The sequence below is a fragment of the Nymphaea colorata genome, chromosome 12, assembly GCF_008831285.2.
Source record: "Nymphaea colorata isolate Beijing-Zhang1983 chromosome 12, ASM883128v2, whole genome shotgun sequence".
In the NCBI taxonomy this organism is placed as follows: domain Eukaryota; kingdom Viridiplantae; phylum Streptophyta; class Magnoliopsida; order Nymphaeales; family Nymphaeaceae; genus Nymphaea; species Nymphaea colorata.
Window position 1 is genome coordinate 7,130,656 of NC_045149.1, and position 16,538 is coordinate 7,147,193.

The 16,538-nt window shown below is 37.7% G+C and overlaps 2 protein-coding genes across 4 annotated transcripts; both read right to left on the minus strand.

Annotated features, from left to right (window-relative positions):
- Positions 1 to 799: 799 nt before the first annotated feature.
- On the minus strand, positions 800 to 6,154 carry LOC116266414 (uncharacterized). Of its 3 annotated transcripts, none has more exons than XM_050081023.1 (10): positions 5,754 to 6,154; positions 5,204 to 5,269; positions 3,888 to 4,068; positions 3,500 to 3,696; positions 3,357 to 3,407; positions 3,144 to 3,235; positions 2,989 to 3,053; positions 2,673 to 2,761; positions 1,538 to 1,642; positions 800 to 1,235 (listed from the first exon to the last, which is right to left on the minus strand). In XM_050081023.1, exons 1-10 carry the CDS (start codon positions 6,045 to 6,047, stop codon positions 1,098 to 1,100), a joined length of 1,278 nt encoding a protein of 425 aa, XP_049936980.1. In that variant the 5' UTR covers positions 6,048 to 6,154; the 3' UTR covers positions 800 to 1,097. The 3 variants fall into 3 exon arrangements, with proteins under 3 accessions (XP_049936980.1, XP_031503484.1, XP_031503483.1); XM_031647624.2 differs by having other exon boundaries at positions 2,673 to 2,764; positions 3,500 to 3,606; positions 5,754 to 6,153; XM_031647623.2 differs by having other exon boundaries at positions 2,673 to 2,764; positions 5,754 to 6,152.
- A 1,640-nt stretch (positions 6,155 to 7,794) lies between these two features.
- LOC116266378 (protein VASCULATURE COMPLEXITY AND CONNECTIVITY) lies at positions 7,795 to 12,675 on the minus strand. Its single transcript, XM_031647566.2, has 3 exons — positions 12,314 to 12,675; positions 10,155 to 10,357; positions 7,795 to 8,474 (listed from the first exon to the last, which is right to left on the minus strand). Exons 1-3 carry the CDS (start codon positions 12,407 to 12,409, stop codon positions 8,156 to 8,158), a joined length of 618 nt encoding a protein of 205 aa, XP_031503426.1. The 5' UTR covers positions 12,410 to 12,675; the 3' UTR covers positions 7,795 to 8,155.
- Positions 12,676 to 16,538: the final 3,863 nt, after the last annotated feature.

Sequence of the window (16,538 nt, forward strand, 5' to 3'; positions counted from 1 at the left end):
GCATGCTTGGCACCTAGTCCATTTAGGTGTGTTTGAGTGACTTTAGCCTTTGATGCTTGATTTATATTTTGCTTCTCAATACTTGTTATCCCTTCAGTTTAACTTAATTTTATTGATTTGACCTAATGGTTGCAAAATTTATGTTGAAAACAAATAATTTTGTCTATAAGTTTTTAAGAAAATCACCATTGTGCAGAAATTAAATTGCTTGCAAACTCCATCTTTTACTTGAATTGATTGAGTTAAGAGTGTAGGTGTGATTAAGTTACTCCTAATGTATAAATTAGATAGTTTTAGTCAAAGTTGTGTAGGCATCTTTCACAGTCTTTCAAAGTTTGTTCATATTCACATGCCCTCTACCATAGGACTAGTTTAGAGAGCACAGATCTCAAAGTAGGTATTATTTTAGTTATTTTCTATTTCACGTATTAAAGATCAATTTCAGTTCTACAACTAGAAGTCTATCATCTGGTTCATTCTTCACTACCTTTTCTTCAGCTGTTTTACAAGTTAATTTTGAATAATCCTAACTTGCTCACTTAACACGTAAAGCTAACATTTTAGAATTAAAAACAACTAAGCAAAATTGCAACTTTTGGATGCCTCCTTAAGTGATAACTAAGGCTGAGGGTGAAATCATACGGGCTTTCCCGCCCAGGATTGTGATTTACGACTCCACAATTAATAAGGTTTAAGCTGAAAAATCACAAGCATGATTCACATGTTACACGTCAGTCCGCGAATGGATGAACGGACAATTTTCACCAAGCTCACATTTGCGGCACAAGAAACGCGAAGCTGAATACTCATTTGCACAACTTACATTGATCTCAATTTGATTAGTTATCACTCATCTGACTGGCAAAAAAATAGAGCCTCCACACCACCAACTTAATCCAGTCAGTTCAAAACAGAACATAATCAAGCAATTCAGCATTTCCTGACCTTATCATACCAAGCGCAACTTGCTTCTAGTCCAACCAGAGTAAGGTGTAACGAACTTGCGCCTCTTGAAAGATGAGTCTTGCTTGCTTTTTCAGTTCCTCTCTTCTCCAGGTTCTCAAGTCCTTTAAATGGTAAAACTGCTAAATGTGCTTTCAGGCTATGCAACCATTGAAGCCTTTTCTCAAGGCAGTTTCATCCAAATTCTTGCCAATGAAAACCAGCTTGCTTTCCCTCTTTTCATCAGGGCCCCATGGCTTGGCTGGGCAACCGTCCAACATTGAATGTACACCCTGAAGGATCAGAAATTGATCAGCACTTAGCTTGAACCCTTAGAAAGCCTCTAAATCCAACCACAAATGACAAAATGTAGTTGTCTTCATAAAAAAAATCATTTATGTACATGCATAGTCATCCTAAATAAATAAAAAACACTTAACTCATTTTCTAGAAAATACTAAAAAATTTGCTGAACCTCACCAAAATTTTATTCTTTTCAGGTAATCCAAAAATCTGTCTCTTCACTCCTTTAAACATGGTTTTTAGTTTATTAAATAACTTGGGTAAGAACCATATCCTGCAGATAAGAACATACCTGAACGACATATCTACCACAAGCATCATTTACTGAAAGCACACCTTTCAAACGGTACAAATCATCCCCTTTTTCTTCCACCACCATCTCAAGCCAATCATTAACCTATATAGTAGGAGTGAACAAGTGGTTGAACCACCAAAAGAACAAGAAAGGAGAGAAGAAGATGAGAGGCAGACAGCCGTTGAAAAAGCCAAAGCTACTAAAAGTGCAGAATAGGTAAACGAAAGAACGACCATAATGACCATCTTCTTACTGTAAAAAATGATGAGTTTCTATACTAGTATTTCATCTAAACCAAATTACAGAAAGATATAATACTAAACTACAAAAGGTAAGTGCCACATATACATTCAGGCCCTACGTACAGACAGTAGGTTCAAGATAACCATCACACAGTAAGTTCCGAAATTCAGCAGAAGGTTTTATAAATTTAAGATGAATGAAGAATAGTGTCAAGTAAATAAATAAAATAAGAACTTAGATAGTAAAACAGCATCTAGTTTTCATTTTCAATCAACTTTAGCCAGGACATAGAAAGATGAAAGCATCCGCTGGAATCCTTGAAACCACAAACTTGGGAGTAAATAGCTTGGCCAACGACAATCATGATGAGGACCAGTTCCTTGTGTTCACGAGAGTCAGGGATGCCTTAAATTGACAATCAGATTCATCACAATTTGGCAACTATTTGCATGTCTATTGACAAAATGAATTTAGTTGCAAGCACATTATCTTCTTACTAGAATAGTCTGAGATAGTTCCCAAAAATTGTGTTGGACTGCACAGCATCATGAGAAAACCCTAACAAGCACAGTTCAAAACTCAACCATATCTTGGCAGTACTGCACAGAAGGAACATGCATTTTTTCAATGTTGAAGGGCATGACATTCATATTTATCAAGACCTACTAACAGAATAACTTATGCAACACCACTGGCAGGAAAATCTTACAACATTGAGCATATGCTTCTAAGTTGCAACATCCAAAATCTGGGACCATCACTAGCCATTTTAAAAAAGCTGGGCCAACTACATGTAGGAAGAGTTGCCGCTTCATCTTGGATGAAGAGATGACTAATGAAACAGAACTCCTAGAACTCATGGTAGTGCATGAACATGAGCAAGATTTACCTCATCAAGATCCAGAGTCTTGTCAGAAACAATACTCACAGAAGAGACAGCATCATCATGAACATGGTCATGATGATGCCCATGATCATCATCTGGAAAGGAAAATTGGAAAAAATAATTCAGAATAAAATGAGATTAAACTTGATCAACCAGATGCATTAGTTGGTGTATATGCAATTATCAACAAAAATTGGTTTACAAATTACAAAATTAGTCCAACTTAACTTTGAGCGTAAAATCATTTAAAGATTACAAGAACAAGAGTTAAGTACTTCAACACCCAAGCATGATATGTTCACATAACATAAAGAATTACCATGACAATGCTTATCATGCTTACTGGACTCTTCAGTTACATCCCCTTCAATTTCACGTTCAATCCTGCAGAGAAAAACCATAAAGTTGAAGGAAATAAAAAAAAAGCTGAGCATAACAAAAAACGATATATCTAGAAATATGTGCCCAAAAAACCTGTCAAGTTCGTATCCACCAATTCCCAAAACAAAATCCATATCAACAGCACCAAATTTTGCTTCTTTGGTTTGAGCCATCCCATTGATGAGCTACAATGACAAAATCAGACATATAAGAACATCTCAACAACTAGTAACGGTAATACTAGAAAATCCAATTAAACAAAAATCTGCAAATCCAACTTCTGAGAATAACAATGACAAACCAGACCTTAATTCTCTTTCTCAATGCCTTCAGTTCTGCTTCAGTAACCAAATCTATCTGCCAAATAACAAAAGAAATACAAAAATCAAACTTTTGAAATCCAAAACATGAATATGCAATCTGCATGAAAACTTGTACTGGCAACTCACCTTGTTCAAAATAATCCTATCAGCGTATGCAACTTGTTCAACAGCTTCATTAACCACCCACCTTGGTTTGACCTCATCCAAATGTCGTGTGGCATGCTTACTATCAACTAGTGTAACAACACCATCAAGTTTTATATGTCGTGAGACTAAATCATCTGTACAAAATGTTTCAATAACAGGGCCTGGTTTTGCAAGACCTGTAAAGTACGTAATCTTGAAGTTATATATATATATATATAAAAAGGAAATCTGTTCACTCAGATATCCTCAAGTGAGGTCTTTGATAAGAATAAATTTATAAGTATCCAACACAAAAAGATAAGATTTTTCACATTTAAATATGTTTTTTTATCTTTTTATTATCTTGAAAGACAATTATCCACTTTACCTGTCGTCTCTATGATAATATGGTCAAACATGCCCTTCTTCTTTGTGACTAGCTTCAACAACATTTTAACAAGATCCCCTCGTACAGTACAGCAAAGGCAGCCATTATTAACCATAATAATGTCCTCTGCCACTCTATTATGGCTAGCCACCAATGAGCCATCTATGTCCACTTCTCCATACTGTGAGACAAAAAGGCATACATGAACATCAACATACCTCAACCGGATGGACCAAGGGAGGATGCACAGACATAGAGACATACAATGAAGTGTGCACATCCAATGGAAGGAAAATCCAACAGAGGATGTTTCACAAGAGAAGTGAAGGACGCTTTGTGCAACTGAATGCTGAAATTTCCACATGTTCCATAGACTTTTCATTCTGGAAATCATTGTTGCATGCTGACATGCAAAAAAAATGGAAGACCATCACCGTGCAAGGACCAGGACATAATCAGATGCCAATGATACTTGTGTAAGTGCAGATTAGTAATATATAACTGAATGACCTTTCTGAACAAAAGCCTCGCAAGAAATTACTCTATATCATAGCAGTATTCTCTTTAAAGATTCTCAATCATCAAAGGTTGATACTTTTCTTCCATGGTGGTCAGAACCTGGCATAGGAAGTGCGATGAATACATGAAGTAAAAGTACCTGCTAGCGTCAGAACTGTAAATCAGTACCATAGGAAGCAGCATGAGTACCGTATTGCTTTGCTCACTGATATGGCATATCGGCTAGTATTGTCCTATTTTTTGCTTTCATGAATTTAAATATTATTTTAAAATGTTTCGAATTGATTTTAAAAATGAAAACCTGTATCAGCCTTGTAGATATCGGCTAACAGGCCCAATATGTTGCACCGATATGGAGTGATATTGATATATGGATTTAAAGTGTTATAGTCTAAGGAAGAAACACTGCAAATGGTCGAAGGAATAAATCCAGATAATACTAGCCTCGGTACAAAGCACTTAGCAGAACACTCTAGTTTGCCCCGATCTATAATCAAAGGTCACTTTGCTAGAGTGACGTTTTGTATTGTCCATTGAATGTTTTTCACTTCTTCCACAAACGTTGACATGTTGAACTGGATGTATCGGAAACTGAGAGGAAGGATATGAGAAAAAGAAAACCACCCTAACCGCTCGTTCAGCAATTCTATGAGTTAAGACAACTATGGAACTTTTCTATATGCAATATAAATCCAGTCTTGTTATCATAAGGTTTCATCAAAAGACAGAAGAAGCAATAAAACATCAACTGCCGAATTCGGATTACACACCACAATAAAAAGGCAGAAGCACGTTACCTCGTTCTCTATAACAGCAATTCTCTTTCCGTGTTGAGAAGTTAAGATGTGGTTCAACAGTGTAGTCTGCCATCAACAACTCCGAACAAGAAAAAAAAACGACTCAAGTCAAGTGTTTGATACCAAACAATAATAAAATAAGGCCTAGCCTAGGCAAAAAGAAAAATTCATTATGGAAAATAAAAACATGGGTAGTCTAGAAGATGATAAGCTCCATAAGTTAGAGAATCACTTTCTAAGAACGAAAATAAGAACTTCAAACAAGAAGTTCAACAACTCAAAGCTGGGGCCGTCTTTCTGGTCTGGCCACGTAAACAGCCTCAAATTTTCCTCGATGCATCATGGTCACTCTAATTCTCGCTAAAATGTTAACTAGCTTAATTTTCCTTCAAAGACACGGATGGTTCGACCATTCTCAACAATTCGAACCAATCAGACAAGAAAACTACAACTGACGACCACAAAAATCCGGAACTCAAAAAGGAATATCGAAAACAATTCCATTTTTGTTGATTCTTCTAACTACTGAAAGGAGGCAGCAAGGGAATACCTTTCCGGAGCCGAGAAAACCAGTGATCACGGTGGCGGGAACGCGAGAGTCGGGCTCAAGGGCGGCGGAGACGGCTTCGGCAACGTCGTAGCGAGGATGGGACGATGTCACCATGGACCTAAGTGGGTGAACTTGGGGATGATTCCAAGGGCTGCTCGATCGAGAAGAGAAGGAACAGATAACTCCAAAGAACGAGGAGAAGGGTGGGAAGAAGGTCGATGAAGGAGACTGAAGGAAAAACTGGTTCAAGGATTTCGATGCTGACTTGCAGCAGAGGAAGACCTTGAAGGCCATGGCCACAATCAGGAGAGAGAGAGAGTAAAGCCCTAGGGTTTAGGCCCAGTTCAGCAGAGCCCGAGGAACACGCTTCGGGGTGACGAAGAGAAGTACAAAAATCTCGAATTAAAAGTTTCGGGAAGAACATTTTTGTTTTGCTTTGAAATATAAAAAATAAGATTTTTTTTTTTTAAATTAAGCAGGTTATGTACTTATCCATGACAAATATTTCATAAGAAAAAGTTTAGTTCTTGCGAGTAAAAACTTTCCGCAACAATTCTTTTATGTTACACAAAAAAAAAAAAATCTTTCTTGTTAGAAAGTTCGTGAAAATTTTGCTAGCAAAAAAATGATTGGCTGCACTTTTCATTATGAAAATTTTTATTAAAAAATGGAAAATTTTATGCATGTGAACAGGCTGGGAGTCGGGCTTTACCAAACCCAGGCTAATTGAATATGATTTTCCCAAATCTGGATTTGGATTCCTACCTGAGTTTGATTTCCAAATCCAAACCTGGATTTGGCCAGCTGAATAAGACTAGCTTAATATCTAAAGTTTGAGTTCTGAGTTTGGTTCAAATGCCAAACTATACTCTAAAATCTGAAACCAGTTAGTGGTTAGATCTCTTTCGCTATACTAAACCTATACTCTTTAACTCTGAAGTCACCCGGTCAGTAATTAGATCTAATTTGCTTTACCAAACTTCTGGAATTGAGTTCAACTTGAGAATTGGCTAAATCCACTAGACAGGCAACATCTTGAAAGCACATTGTCGGTTCAAATTCTTGTGGGTGCTCCCTTGACACTACAAACAGTGGGATCGCGACACCCCTTCCCCTTGAAAGGCATACCATTCCCAACCTAACTCCACGATGCAGCTCAGAACGGGGAGGTAGGGGGAATGGAGGGCCTTCCAGCCTCTTTTTCGGCCTCTTCTTCAGGCGGCCTCTTTTCCGGTCTCTTTCAGGCAATAGGTTGTTAACCCCGTGCTTACCCAAAAAATGTTGAGCTGAAAACCTGAATTAGGTTATAAAACTGTCATCCTGGCAAGATTGGTGGTCTTGGTTAAGGCTCACTTGGCACTTGGCAAACCCATTAGTAGGCTGGAGTGGAGAAGGATCTTAATCATAAAAAAAATGTGATTTGATACAGAACATGTAATAAAGGTCCTTGGTATAGAATCAACCGAATGGGAAAAAAATGCCTATTCACTTCTTCAAAGATGTCACAAGCTTTTCTTTATGACTAGGAACATTTTCAAGGCCCAAAACTCAATGAGGGCTTAGTTCTTTGAAAGAAAAGATCTTGCAATGAGACCAAATATCAAATCTGCAGATGATGGTGCCGTAATACTTGACAAAACTCACAGGAACGTTGCACGTTCTTCTACCGCTAGTAATGAAGAGGGAACCAAGCATACTTAGTCCGACTAGTGTAACCTCTATTTTAAAGAAAACCTTGTGATGAGACCCATCTACTGATGTGCCCAATTTTCAAACTGCACAATGCTTTTCACAGTTGCTTCATGAATCACTCACCAATATTTTGTCAACTTTTCTCTAGTTTCCTAACTTTCCTTCTTTCGGGTTTGAATGACAACCTGGATCCGCATCTCTACCTCCCCAACCTCAGATTGTTCAGTTCTTTGTGGAACCATTTTCTGAAATGATTTTAAACAACAGCAATAGCAAATATTCTTCTTCGTATTGAGACTTCCTTGTGAGCGTTGGAGAACGTAAGGCAGACGAGAAAAAACCCATCACAGGCCAAACAAGAAGATCATTTCATGCATGTAACTGAAATAATTTAGTTCCCCAGCAAGAAAAATAACCTACCATCTACAAGCCAATGTAAAGAAGTTAACTAAGGTCGCCAGCCAAAATAACACGACAATCATGGCCAACAATGTTCTGATACAAAGCCCAGCAAGAAGAAATCCATTCCTCGTCGAACAAAAACGAAATCCAACTTACAAACTGTGTTTTTCCTTTTCACGTATTTCATATATGATCAGATTACTCCAGCGCATCTTTGCATCTTTGCACAAACAATGCGATTGTACTCCCAAGTTTCACAATGTACAGAAGTAGAGGCAATCGCCCTGAGGGTCTCTGCAGCACGTGCTTCAAGGATACCGCAACCTGTTATACGTATCCTCTGGCACAAAAGCAGGTTGAGTGCTTTGAGGGGGAACTTGTGGTGTCGCCAATGCAATTCCTTGATTTTGATGACCTCCCCAGGTGGCAGAAATTTTTGAAGAAGACAAAGCAATATAGTATATAATACCAAGGGAGACGCTAGCAACAGAAAGGACCGCACCACCTGAAAACACGCCAGACTTCACCACGAAGCAGTAGTAGCCGTAGTACATATTTTCCTCCCCATGTTGATCATTCAAGGCTGCTCCAGCCAGAAACAAGAGAAAAGCGATGATAAAAGTAATCCTGGATTAAAAACAAGGGCATTAGAAAAACCAGCATCTAGATACAAATGCATTCAGTTTTAGCTAAAACTGCATGGCATCAACTCAGACTACTCAGTGAACATAAGCCAACATGTAACGAAACAAACTACTATGACAATAACGGAAAGGACTAAATGGATTCATCAGAACCAAGATTCAGACAAGAAATCCCACACCCAGCCAGAGCCCAAATTGATAATACCTGCAACTAGCAAGCAGAGCTGCACAGCACAGCATCAAATGCTTAAACTGAAGATTATGTTACTATGAGCCAAGTCAAAGAACGGGATTATGATTTCTTCATAAATAAAAATCAAGATGCTGTCAATAATTTTTTGAGATGACAATCAGAAATCCATAAACAGCACGTAAAAGTGCTTTTCTTTGTCACTCACATGCCTGCAGTAAAGCATGAATTACACTTGAATAAAAGTTTCTCTAACAAGAAATACTATAAATAAAAGAATCAGTTCCCCATTGTACATCAGATTATCACGTTAGAATGTTAATGTAAGCTGCATATGCCAAAACTAATGCTTGAAATCCACAGAACCTCCAAAAAAAAACCATTGGCTTTTGTTTAATGATTCTAAGAATAGATCTTCAAGCAAGACCAGGAAGCACTTGTCTTTCTACATGATTTATTTCCTAACTTGAGGAACCATTAGTTGAATTAGAGCAAATTTAGCAAATCGGCTCTCAGGCTTATCTACAGTGACTAAGCAGACGTTTTAGTCAGATTCTGGAATATAAAACAAGGGTTCAAATGTAAGGTGGACAAGTTCTCAAGTATAAGCAAAAAAGAACAAAGCAGAAAATTCTTGCCAGCAACTTATTCGTCAAGGCAGTAAGGACCCATTTGTCTTGTCCAGCTTTTTCTGAGTCCAACTTAAAATTTCTTATAATCATATGTAATAATCTATCGAGCAATATCAAAAGGCCTTTCATCTTCGCATGCATTTGGTTGTCTGACTCTTAAACCAATCTCCAAGGTAAAGTATACAAGTCATGGATTACAGGTTTCTATAATGGAAAACTATTTGCTTTCTATTAAAATGTTAAGATATCAACCAAAGTACGAAACAAAATTATTTTCCTAAGTACCAAGAAAGACATTGCTTTCCTGTTAAATCAGTTGAAGTAAAAGAGCTAATGCTGCCAAAATTTGTTATACCGTCAAAGAAAAACACAGAGATTGCCTACTCTAGCGAGATGTGAGAGTAGGACACAGCAAGAGCATTCCAATCTAACAATTTGCTTCTCGTAAGGTCATAACAGGATAAAATAATATTGTTGATACTATAAAAGATTTACATCACAAGAAGCTAGAGACAATTGGGGGATGACAGACAATGCTCTTATTCTTTTCAGAAAGATAGTAGAGGATTTGTCCAATGGAAAGACAATTCACGTGGATGATAAACAACCAGTAAGTCATGGATGAAAGTTTCTGGCTCTCCAGAGCACACTAAGCATTTAATAGCAGATAGATTTTATCTGCAAAGTAACACAGTCAAACACAAAATATTGCAGGCATTCAGCAAAGGTTTATATCACAGAAAAGGACTTCCATGGTCAGATAAGCATGAAGCAAGTCCTGCCATCAAATGCACCTAAAATTTCGACAGGGAAAAAATATTAGAACTTTCAAAAAATTTACCATGAGACAACAAAGCATACTAATGCAATCGTCCAGTTGGAACCAGACGCATGTGGACGCTTCTGGCAACAGATGCAACCAGCAGCAGTGTTAATAATTACTTGAGCAATCATAAGAGCAATCCCTGCAGCCAGACCAAGGCCTAGAGCTGGACTCCGTGGATATATGCAGGTTCCATTGTCAGTCAATGTAACATCACCTGGCTGTCAAGTCATATAGCATTACCAATTAAAGCAAAAGTGATTAACAATCATATGTGCCGAAGCTAGAAGAGTCATAGAATGACATTTCAGTTCAAAATGATCCAACCAAAAACCTATACAAGAAACTTAAGGAACTTTAAGTTGACCACTTCATTAATCTCTAGTATTATACATCTAGAATATTTCCTGAACTGGGCAGATTTCCAATTAATCTCTAAATCCCAAAGCAAAATGTTACCAAAAGCATAAGCATGACATTCTAATTTGACACAAAAAAGTGAATTCAGAAGCCCATTTATTGCCCTTAATCCTAAACAAGCATCATGCCAGATTTTACTCGTACAAGAAAGAAGTTCTTGGCAACTGCCAACCAAGGACCTACCCTTACCATTATGCCTCAAGCAGGCTATAAACTTACGCAGAGGGCAATGGTATCCTTTTCTTTTCCGTTGGACTAACTAAGCACTTTTCAAATTTGAAAAAATAATATGGACAAAATTTAGCTTAAAGATGACGCACTTCAATCTGAATCTACTTGACAATCAGGTGCTAAGGTGAGCTGCTGTCCTGCTATTGTAAGTCATGACAAAATCATTTCATCGGAAGCAAGGGGTTGCATTTCCATCAGGCATTTTTCATCAAAAAATAGACAAAGAAGAAAGTATAGGACGCTACAGGAAATTCAGTGACACTACAGGGGTTTCCTTCAAGACGTCTCAGGGCTCCTCTGGTCTTCAGTACTGTTTTTCAAGTTAAAACTAAAAGCACTACTGGACCAAATTGGGCTACAACAGAAATTACGTTCCAAAGAGAATGCGAACATGGGATCGCTCAATTCTAGTCTTGGTAGCCTTGTAGGTAGAAAACCTCTTCCATGTTTAAGAAATTAAGGAACCTTCCCATAGTAAAGAAAGTTTTAATTGGTATCAAGCAGGGTCAGAACAGCTTAGCCAATAGCCATACAACATAAGGACTTCTATAAAGTAACATAGACATATTTATGTATTTGCATGTGTGTCGACACGACCTCAGGGTAAATTTTACAAATTATCATCATTCTATTTCCATCAATGTCTGATACATAGGGAACATGTAGGAGACAAAATAGAGCATCTGACGCCATCTCATACTAATTCTTACAAATTATCATCTTTCTTTTCCCATCAAAACTTGGAAGGAACTAAGAAAGGACCACAGGACGATGAGGGTGGAAAACGAATATAGATATTCCGACGGGCATTATGCTCCCTATGATAAATCCTTATTGTGTTTCTAATCTCTTCATTGAGAAACCACACTAAAATGTGGCAGTATCTTGAGGAAAAAAAATAAAAGGAGAATATATAATGCTATTGGAATACAAACTCCAGCCTGACCATTTGACAAGTGAGAAAAGAGAACAAGAGGTGTAAGTCTGTACATGTTTATAGCACAGACACCAAGAAGCCATGACAGTAGAAAAGTAGCCCAGCAGAAATTCCACCAAAATATTGTCATCACCTAGGCATCAAGTTTATTCACATCACAAGCTCAACCAAGGAACGCTGTCATTAGCATAAAAATGTCGTCTCCCCCTAATTGTGCCCTACGATCAAGCTACAGACCGTTGAATCTCTCAATAAACCCCCAAAGGGAAAAGACAACATGCGAGAAATGACCTAGACAACCGGAAGCATAAGAACTAAGAAGGGCACTCTTCTGAACCACCTTAAAAGCTACTAGATGAAAGAAAATCCAAAGAATCGAAAAAAGGAAAAGAAGACTAAAGGGGTCATTAGAGACGAAACCAATTTTAAAAACAAAAAGCAAAACTACATCCAAGCAAAGGAAAACGCCAACCAAGAATCTCTAGGCAATCAGCCAACATAACAATAAGAACCAACTAAAAAAAGAAAAAAGCCACCAAATTGAACAGAGAAAGCAACAGTTAAAGAGACGGTTCTTGAGAAGGCATACCCTGATGTGTTTGGCTTCTGCCGCAAAACCGAGAATGGCAGCCAGTACTCCGAGAAAGCCAGCCAAACCACACAGATACACCACCCTCCTCTCCATCCCTGATCACCCACCCAACTCCTCTCCTATCTCAAGCCTCACCAACCCCTCCTTCCCCAACTGTACTCAGGGAAGAAAGAGCAGGCGACAAGGCTGCCACACCAGGATTCTCTCTCTCTCTCCCTCCCTCTTTCTGACCAAAGTTTTAGTGTATGACGACAGGTGAGCAGCAGCTATCTTCCTTCTTCCCTCGGTTGTTCACTCGGCTTAGATTCAACACTTTTTTTTGTTCCTTTACCGTTCCTTATATTCCCTTCGAAATGACTAAATCGCCTTCCTCTCTACCTCTCTCCTCATCCCCGCCAACAACTTGACCAAATCCCAACGTTAAACTGCCGCCTCTCTCAATCGTTATCTAAATCGGTGGGTCAGATCAGATTAGATTATGCAAATCAACAAACAAAATCTTTTTCACTTTTAACAAAAATTTTATTAATAGTTTTGATATTATATGAGCATATTTTTAAAATAGACACTCCTTTTTAATCCTTTTACCAGTTTTTCAAACCGGTGTTTCTCTTTATGAATCTTTTTATAATAGATTATACAAATGAAAAAACAAATCTTTTTCACCTTTTACGGGAATTTTATTAACAGTCCCCCCATATTATGGGCATAATTTCAAAATGAACACTCTTTTTTAGTCCTTTTACTGTTTTTTGAAGCTGGTGCTTCTCTCTTCATAATGGATTATGCAAATGAAAAAAAAATATTTTTTGCCTTTTACGATAATTTTATTAATAGTCCCGATATTATGGGCATATTTTTCAAATGGACACTCTTTTTTAGTTCTTTTACTATTTTCTCCAGCTGGTGCTTCTCTCTTCATAATGGATTATGCAAATGAAGAAACAAATCTTTTTGGCCTTTTACGAGAATTTTATTAATAGTCCCGATATTATGGGCATATTTTCAAAATGGACACTCATTTTTAGTCCTTTTACTTGGTGCTCCTCTCTTCATAATGGATTATGAAGAGTTCGGCTAAACGCTCAATTTGCTTCCCCATTGAGTTATACACGAGTCGATTAGAACTTGAGCTCAATCAGCTCAACTCCATTTGAATATATTGCTCAGCTCGAGCTCAACTAGATAAACATGCTTTCGGTTTGAGCTCAACTCGTTTAAGCTATTTTACCAACTTTTTATTTGACTTGATCGCTTTCCATGGTTTTGGAAACTACCAAAAAGAAAAACTTGATTAAACAAGCTTACTAGAGTTTAATCAAGTTGAGTTCATGTAACTCAAATTTTACTCATTCATAATCTCGAGTTTCAAGGTCAATTACAGTTCGACAAGAGTCTAAATAAATTGAACTTAACCCAAAAAGTTCAAATCTAGCCCGAGTTGACCCAACTCATTTCATAGCCCTAGTCCCTCCTCACACTCGACACTTGCTCATGTTTGGCCTTTGAATACAGAATCAGTTATAAATGAACTTTGTCGCCTTAAAGAAGAAAAAATATCAAATACATAAATTGTTTTGGAAAACCATAAAAATAAAGCCTTTAAAACTAGCTAGAAACGTTGGTTTTTAGAAAAATAGCAATATCGCTATTTGCCCGAACACTCAACGCATATGTAGACCTGGGCTGGGCCGATAAAACCCGGCCCGATAAAACCCAGCCCAGGTCGGCCTGTCTGGCCCAAAACCCTGCCCGGCCCGTTTAGTAATAAAAAACATTTTTTAATTATAAAATAAATTTTTAATAATATAAAATATATTTTTATTAATAAAATACATATTATTAAATTTTTAAAAAATTAAAAAAAATAATTATTAAACGGACCAACCCGGGCCGCACATCAGGCCCGGCCCGCCGGGCTGTTTTCTCGGCCCGAACCTGGACCGGATCGGGCTGAGTACTAGGTACCCGATGGGTACTCTGCTCATTGCCCAGGTTTACCAGGATAGTTCACTTATTTTTCAAAAAGTAAGGGGTACTTACTTTTTTTATTTAGCCCTTAAGAAGGGAGCTGTCTTCTTTTTAAAATAGAGGACCATTTTAGTAATTCCCGCCACACATATATACTTTTTCACTTGCCCCCATGAACAAAAATATTAGAATGTTGAGAAGGACCAATTGACGATGATTGCAGGAAATCATATTTTGGCAAATGTTTTAAGTAGGGGCATTTGGATGTTGGTTTGTGAAAACTTGGTTTTGTAAAAAATCAATTTTGTTTTTTTTAAAGAGTTTTCAAAAACATAGTTTGTGTGGTTTGTATATTTGGCTGACATATCCAAAACCAGCATTCCAAAACTATTGTTTTGAAGGCAAAACCACATTATTTTGAATTTGAAGTGTCATCCAAATGCAAATAGTTTATTCCATGTAAATAAGAATCCTAGTTCATCTATCTATTTGTCTTTTTTTTTTCATGCATGTAACCCAAGATAACTTAGCTTTATGTAACCATAGTTGCAATTTGGTTTACATTTTAATCATCTCAAGTTCTGATTCAAGTTTGTTGTTTTGTGGAACTGTAAAATCTGACATCTAAAAACATAAAGGTTTTGAGGGGTCATTTGACATTAGGAACACTTTGTGGGTGTTTCATGAATATGCTTTTGATTAATGAAGGAGCACTTTGTGGGTGCTTCAATAATCTTCTTTTTATTCATGAAACATCCATATAGTAAAGAACCCTATATTATACTTTGAATTCATAGGCCGGAGTCACTGAGGAGGTTGGATGATGTTAGGGGTGGACCTCGCCGGAGGGGAGCGCGATCTTGGGCGTGCCGGCCTTCGAGGAGGAGAAGCTAAAGGAGGAGGGGTTGGAGAGGGAGACGGAGCGTGCCTGGCCGACCCGAGCTGCGTCATTTGACCAGAGACCCAATTTTTTCGGGCCCGGGTCGGGCCGAGTACTGGGTACCCGATGGCGGCCTGGCCGGATGCCCAGGCCTAGATGATGAGCATCCCACCTCAAGTCACTACAAAAACGTAAATTCAATGAAAAAAGAACCATTTTGCAGCAATATAAAAAAAAAAAGGAGGGTGGATTTGAGAAGTGGCAAAATCAATGTTTAACTTGGAAATAAGTGAACAAAGAAGGGACTACGAAGGAAACCCTATTTCTTTCCCTTTTTCCTTTGTCCACCGCCGCTTTCTTTTATGGACGAAGCTTAACGACGAAGCAACGTGTGAGTGCAACAGCAAAGCTCGCCGTTGTTAAAGATCCTTTGATAAGCAAAAAGCAAAAGCAGATAAGCACAGAAGATCATAAACAAAGAAAAGAAAAAAAGTAACTGAAAGTTGGACTGATCACCGTTTACAAAGCGTATCTTTAGCGGCATATTGATTGATGGTCATTCCCCACTTTTCCCCTCAAATTTAATCATCTTACCATCTTCCACGGTTGAACGATTATTCATTGTTGCTAATGCCAATGTACTGACTGGGTGATTATTTGTTTATATGTATAAGAATTTTATTCTATCGTGCGTCGAATATTGTTTGCTGGCTAAATATTAAAAGTCAGATTTTATCCAAAAGACATCATAAACTTTTGGTAATGTTCATCGGACTTGTTGCTAGTCACAATCTCTTTTACGTTTTAATAATTTGGCAACATCTAATATATATATATATAGAAAGAGAGAGCTACGAAGGCATGGTGGGTGTTCGAGCTCCTAACACTTGTCCACTTCTAGTGTGAAGGGTATTTCAGTCCTTAGAAAATAAAGCTTTTTTTTTTCCTTGAAAGTGCCCTCTTATTCTACATGAGGGCTTCTAATGTGAAGGGTATTGCAGTCTTTAACAAATAAAGCCTTCTCTTTCTTTTTTTTTCCCTTGAAAGTGCACTCATGTTATGCATGAGGGCATTTTGGCCATTTGAGCCCCGAACATCCACTTCCAACATTTAACCTCTCCGGATAAAACTGCCGACTGATATCCAATCGTATTTATTAAAATTTTGACCCATTGACTCTTTATACATAGCATACCGCCAAACTGGACAGTCCACGACTTGTTTGCCACAAAAGTCAATCATGTCCAACTCGAGCAAGCTGTTCACACTCACAAACATATATATATATATATATATATATATATATATTATGACAACATTGTTCCGTGTCAAATCCACTTATTTGATTTTTGTAAAGAGGAATGTGTGACA

Bases quoted from the DNA above. Each gene is read 5' to 3' on its own strand.
- LOC116266378 (XM_031647566.2), bottom strand. From the start codon at position 12,409: ATGGAGAGGAGGGTGGTGTATCTGTGTGGTTTGGCTGGCTTTCTCGGA. The intron at 10,358-12,313 runs GTATGCCTTCTC...ATGACTTGACAG, and splicing joins CAGAAGCCAAACACATCAGG to CCAGGTGATGTTACATTGAC. The intron at 8,475-10,154 runs GTAAATTTTTTG...TTTTTAATCCAG, and splicing joins GTATGCTTTGTTGTCTCATG to GATTACTTTTATCATCGCTT.
- LOC116266414 (XM_031647623.2), bottom strand. From the start codon at position 6,047: ATGGCCTTCAAGGTCTTCCTCTGCTGCAAGTCAGCATCGAAATCCTTG. The intron at 3,697-3,887 runs GTAAAGTGGATA...CGTACTTTACAG, and splicing joins TATTATCATAGAGACGACAG to GTCTTGCAAAACCAGGCCCT. The intron at 3,236-3,356 runs GTCTGGTTTGTC...TTGTCATTGTAG, and splicing joins CATTGAGAAAGAGAATTAAG to CTCATCAATGGGATGGCTCA.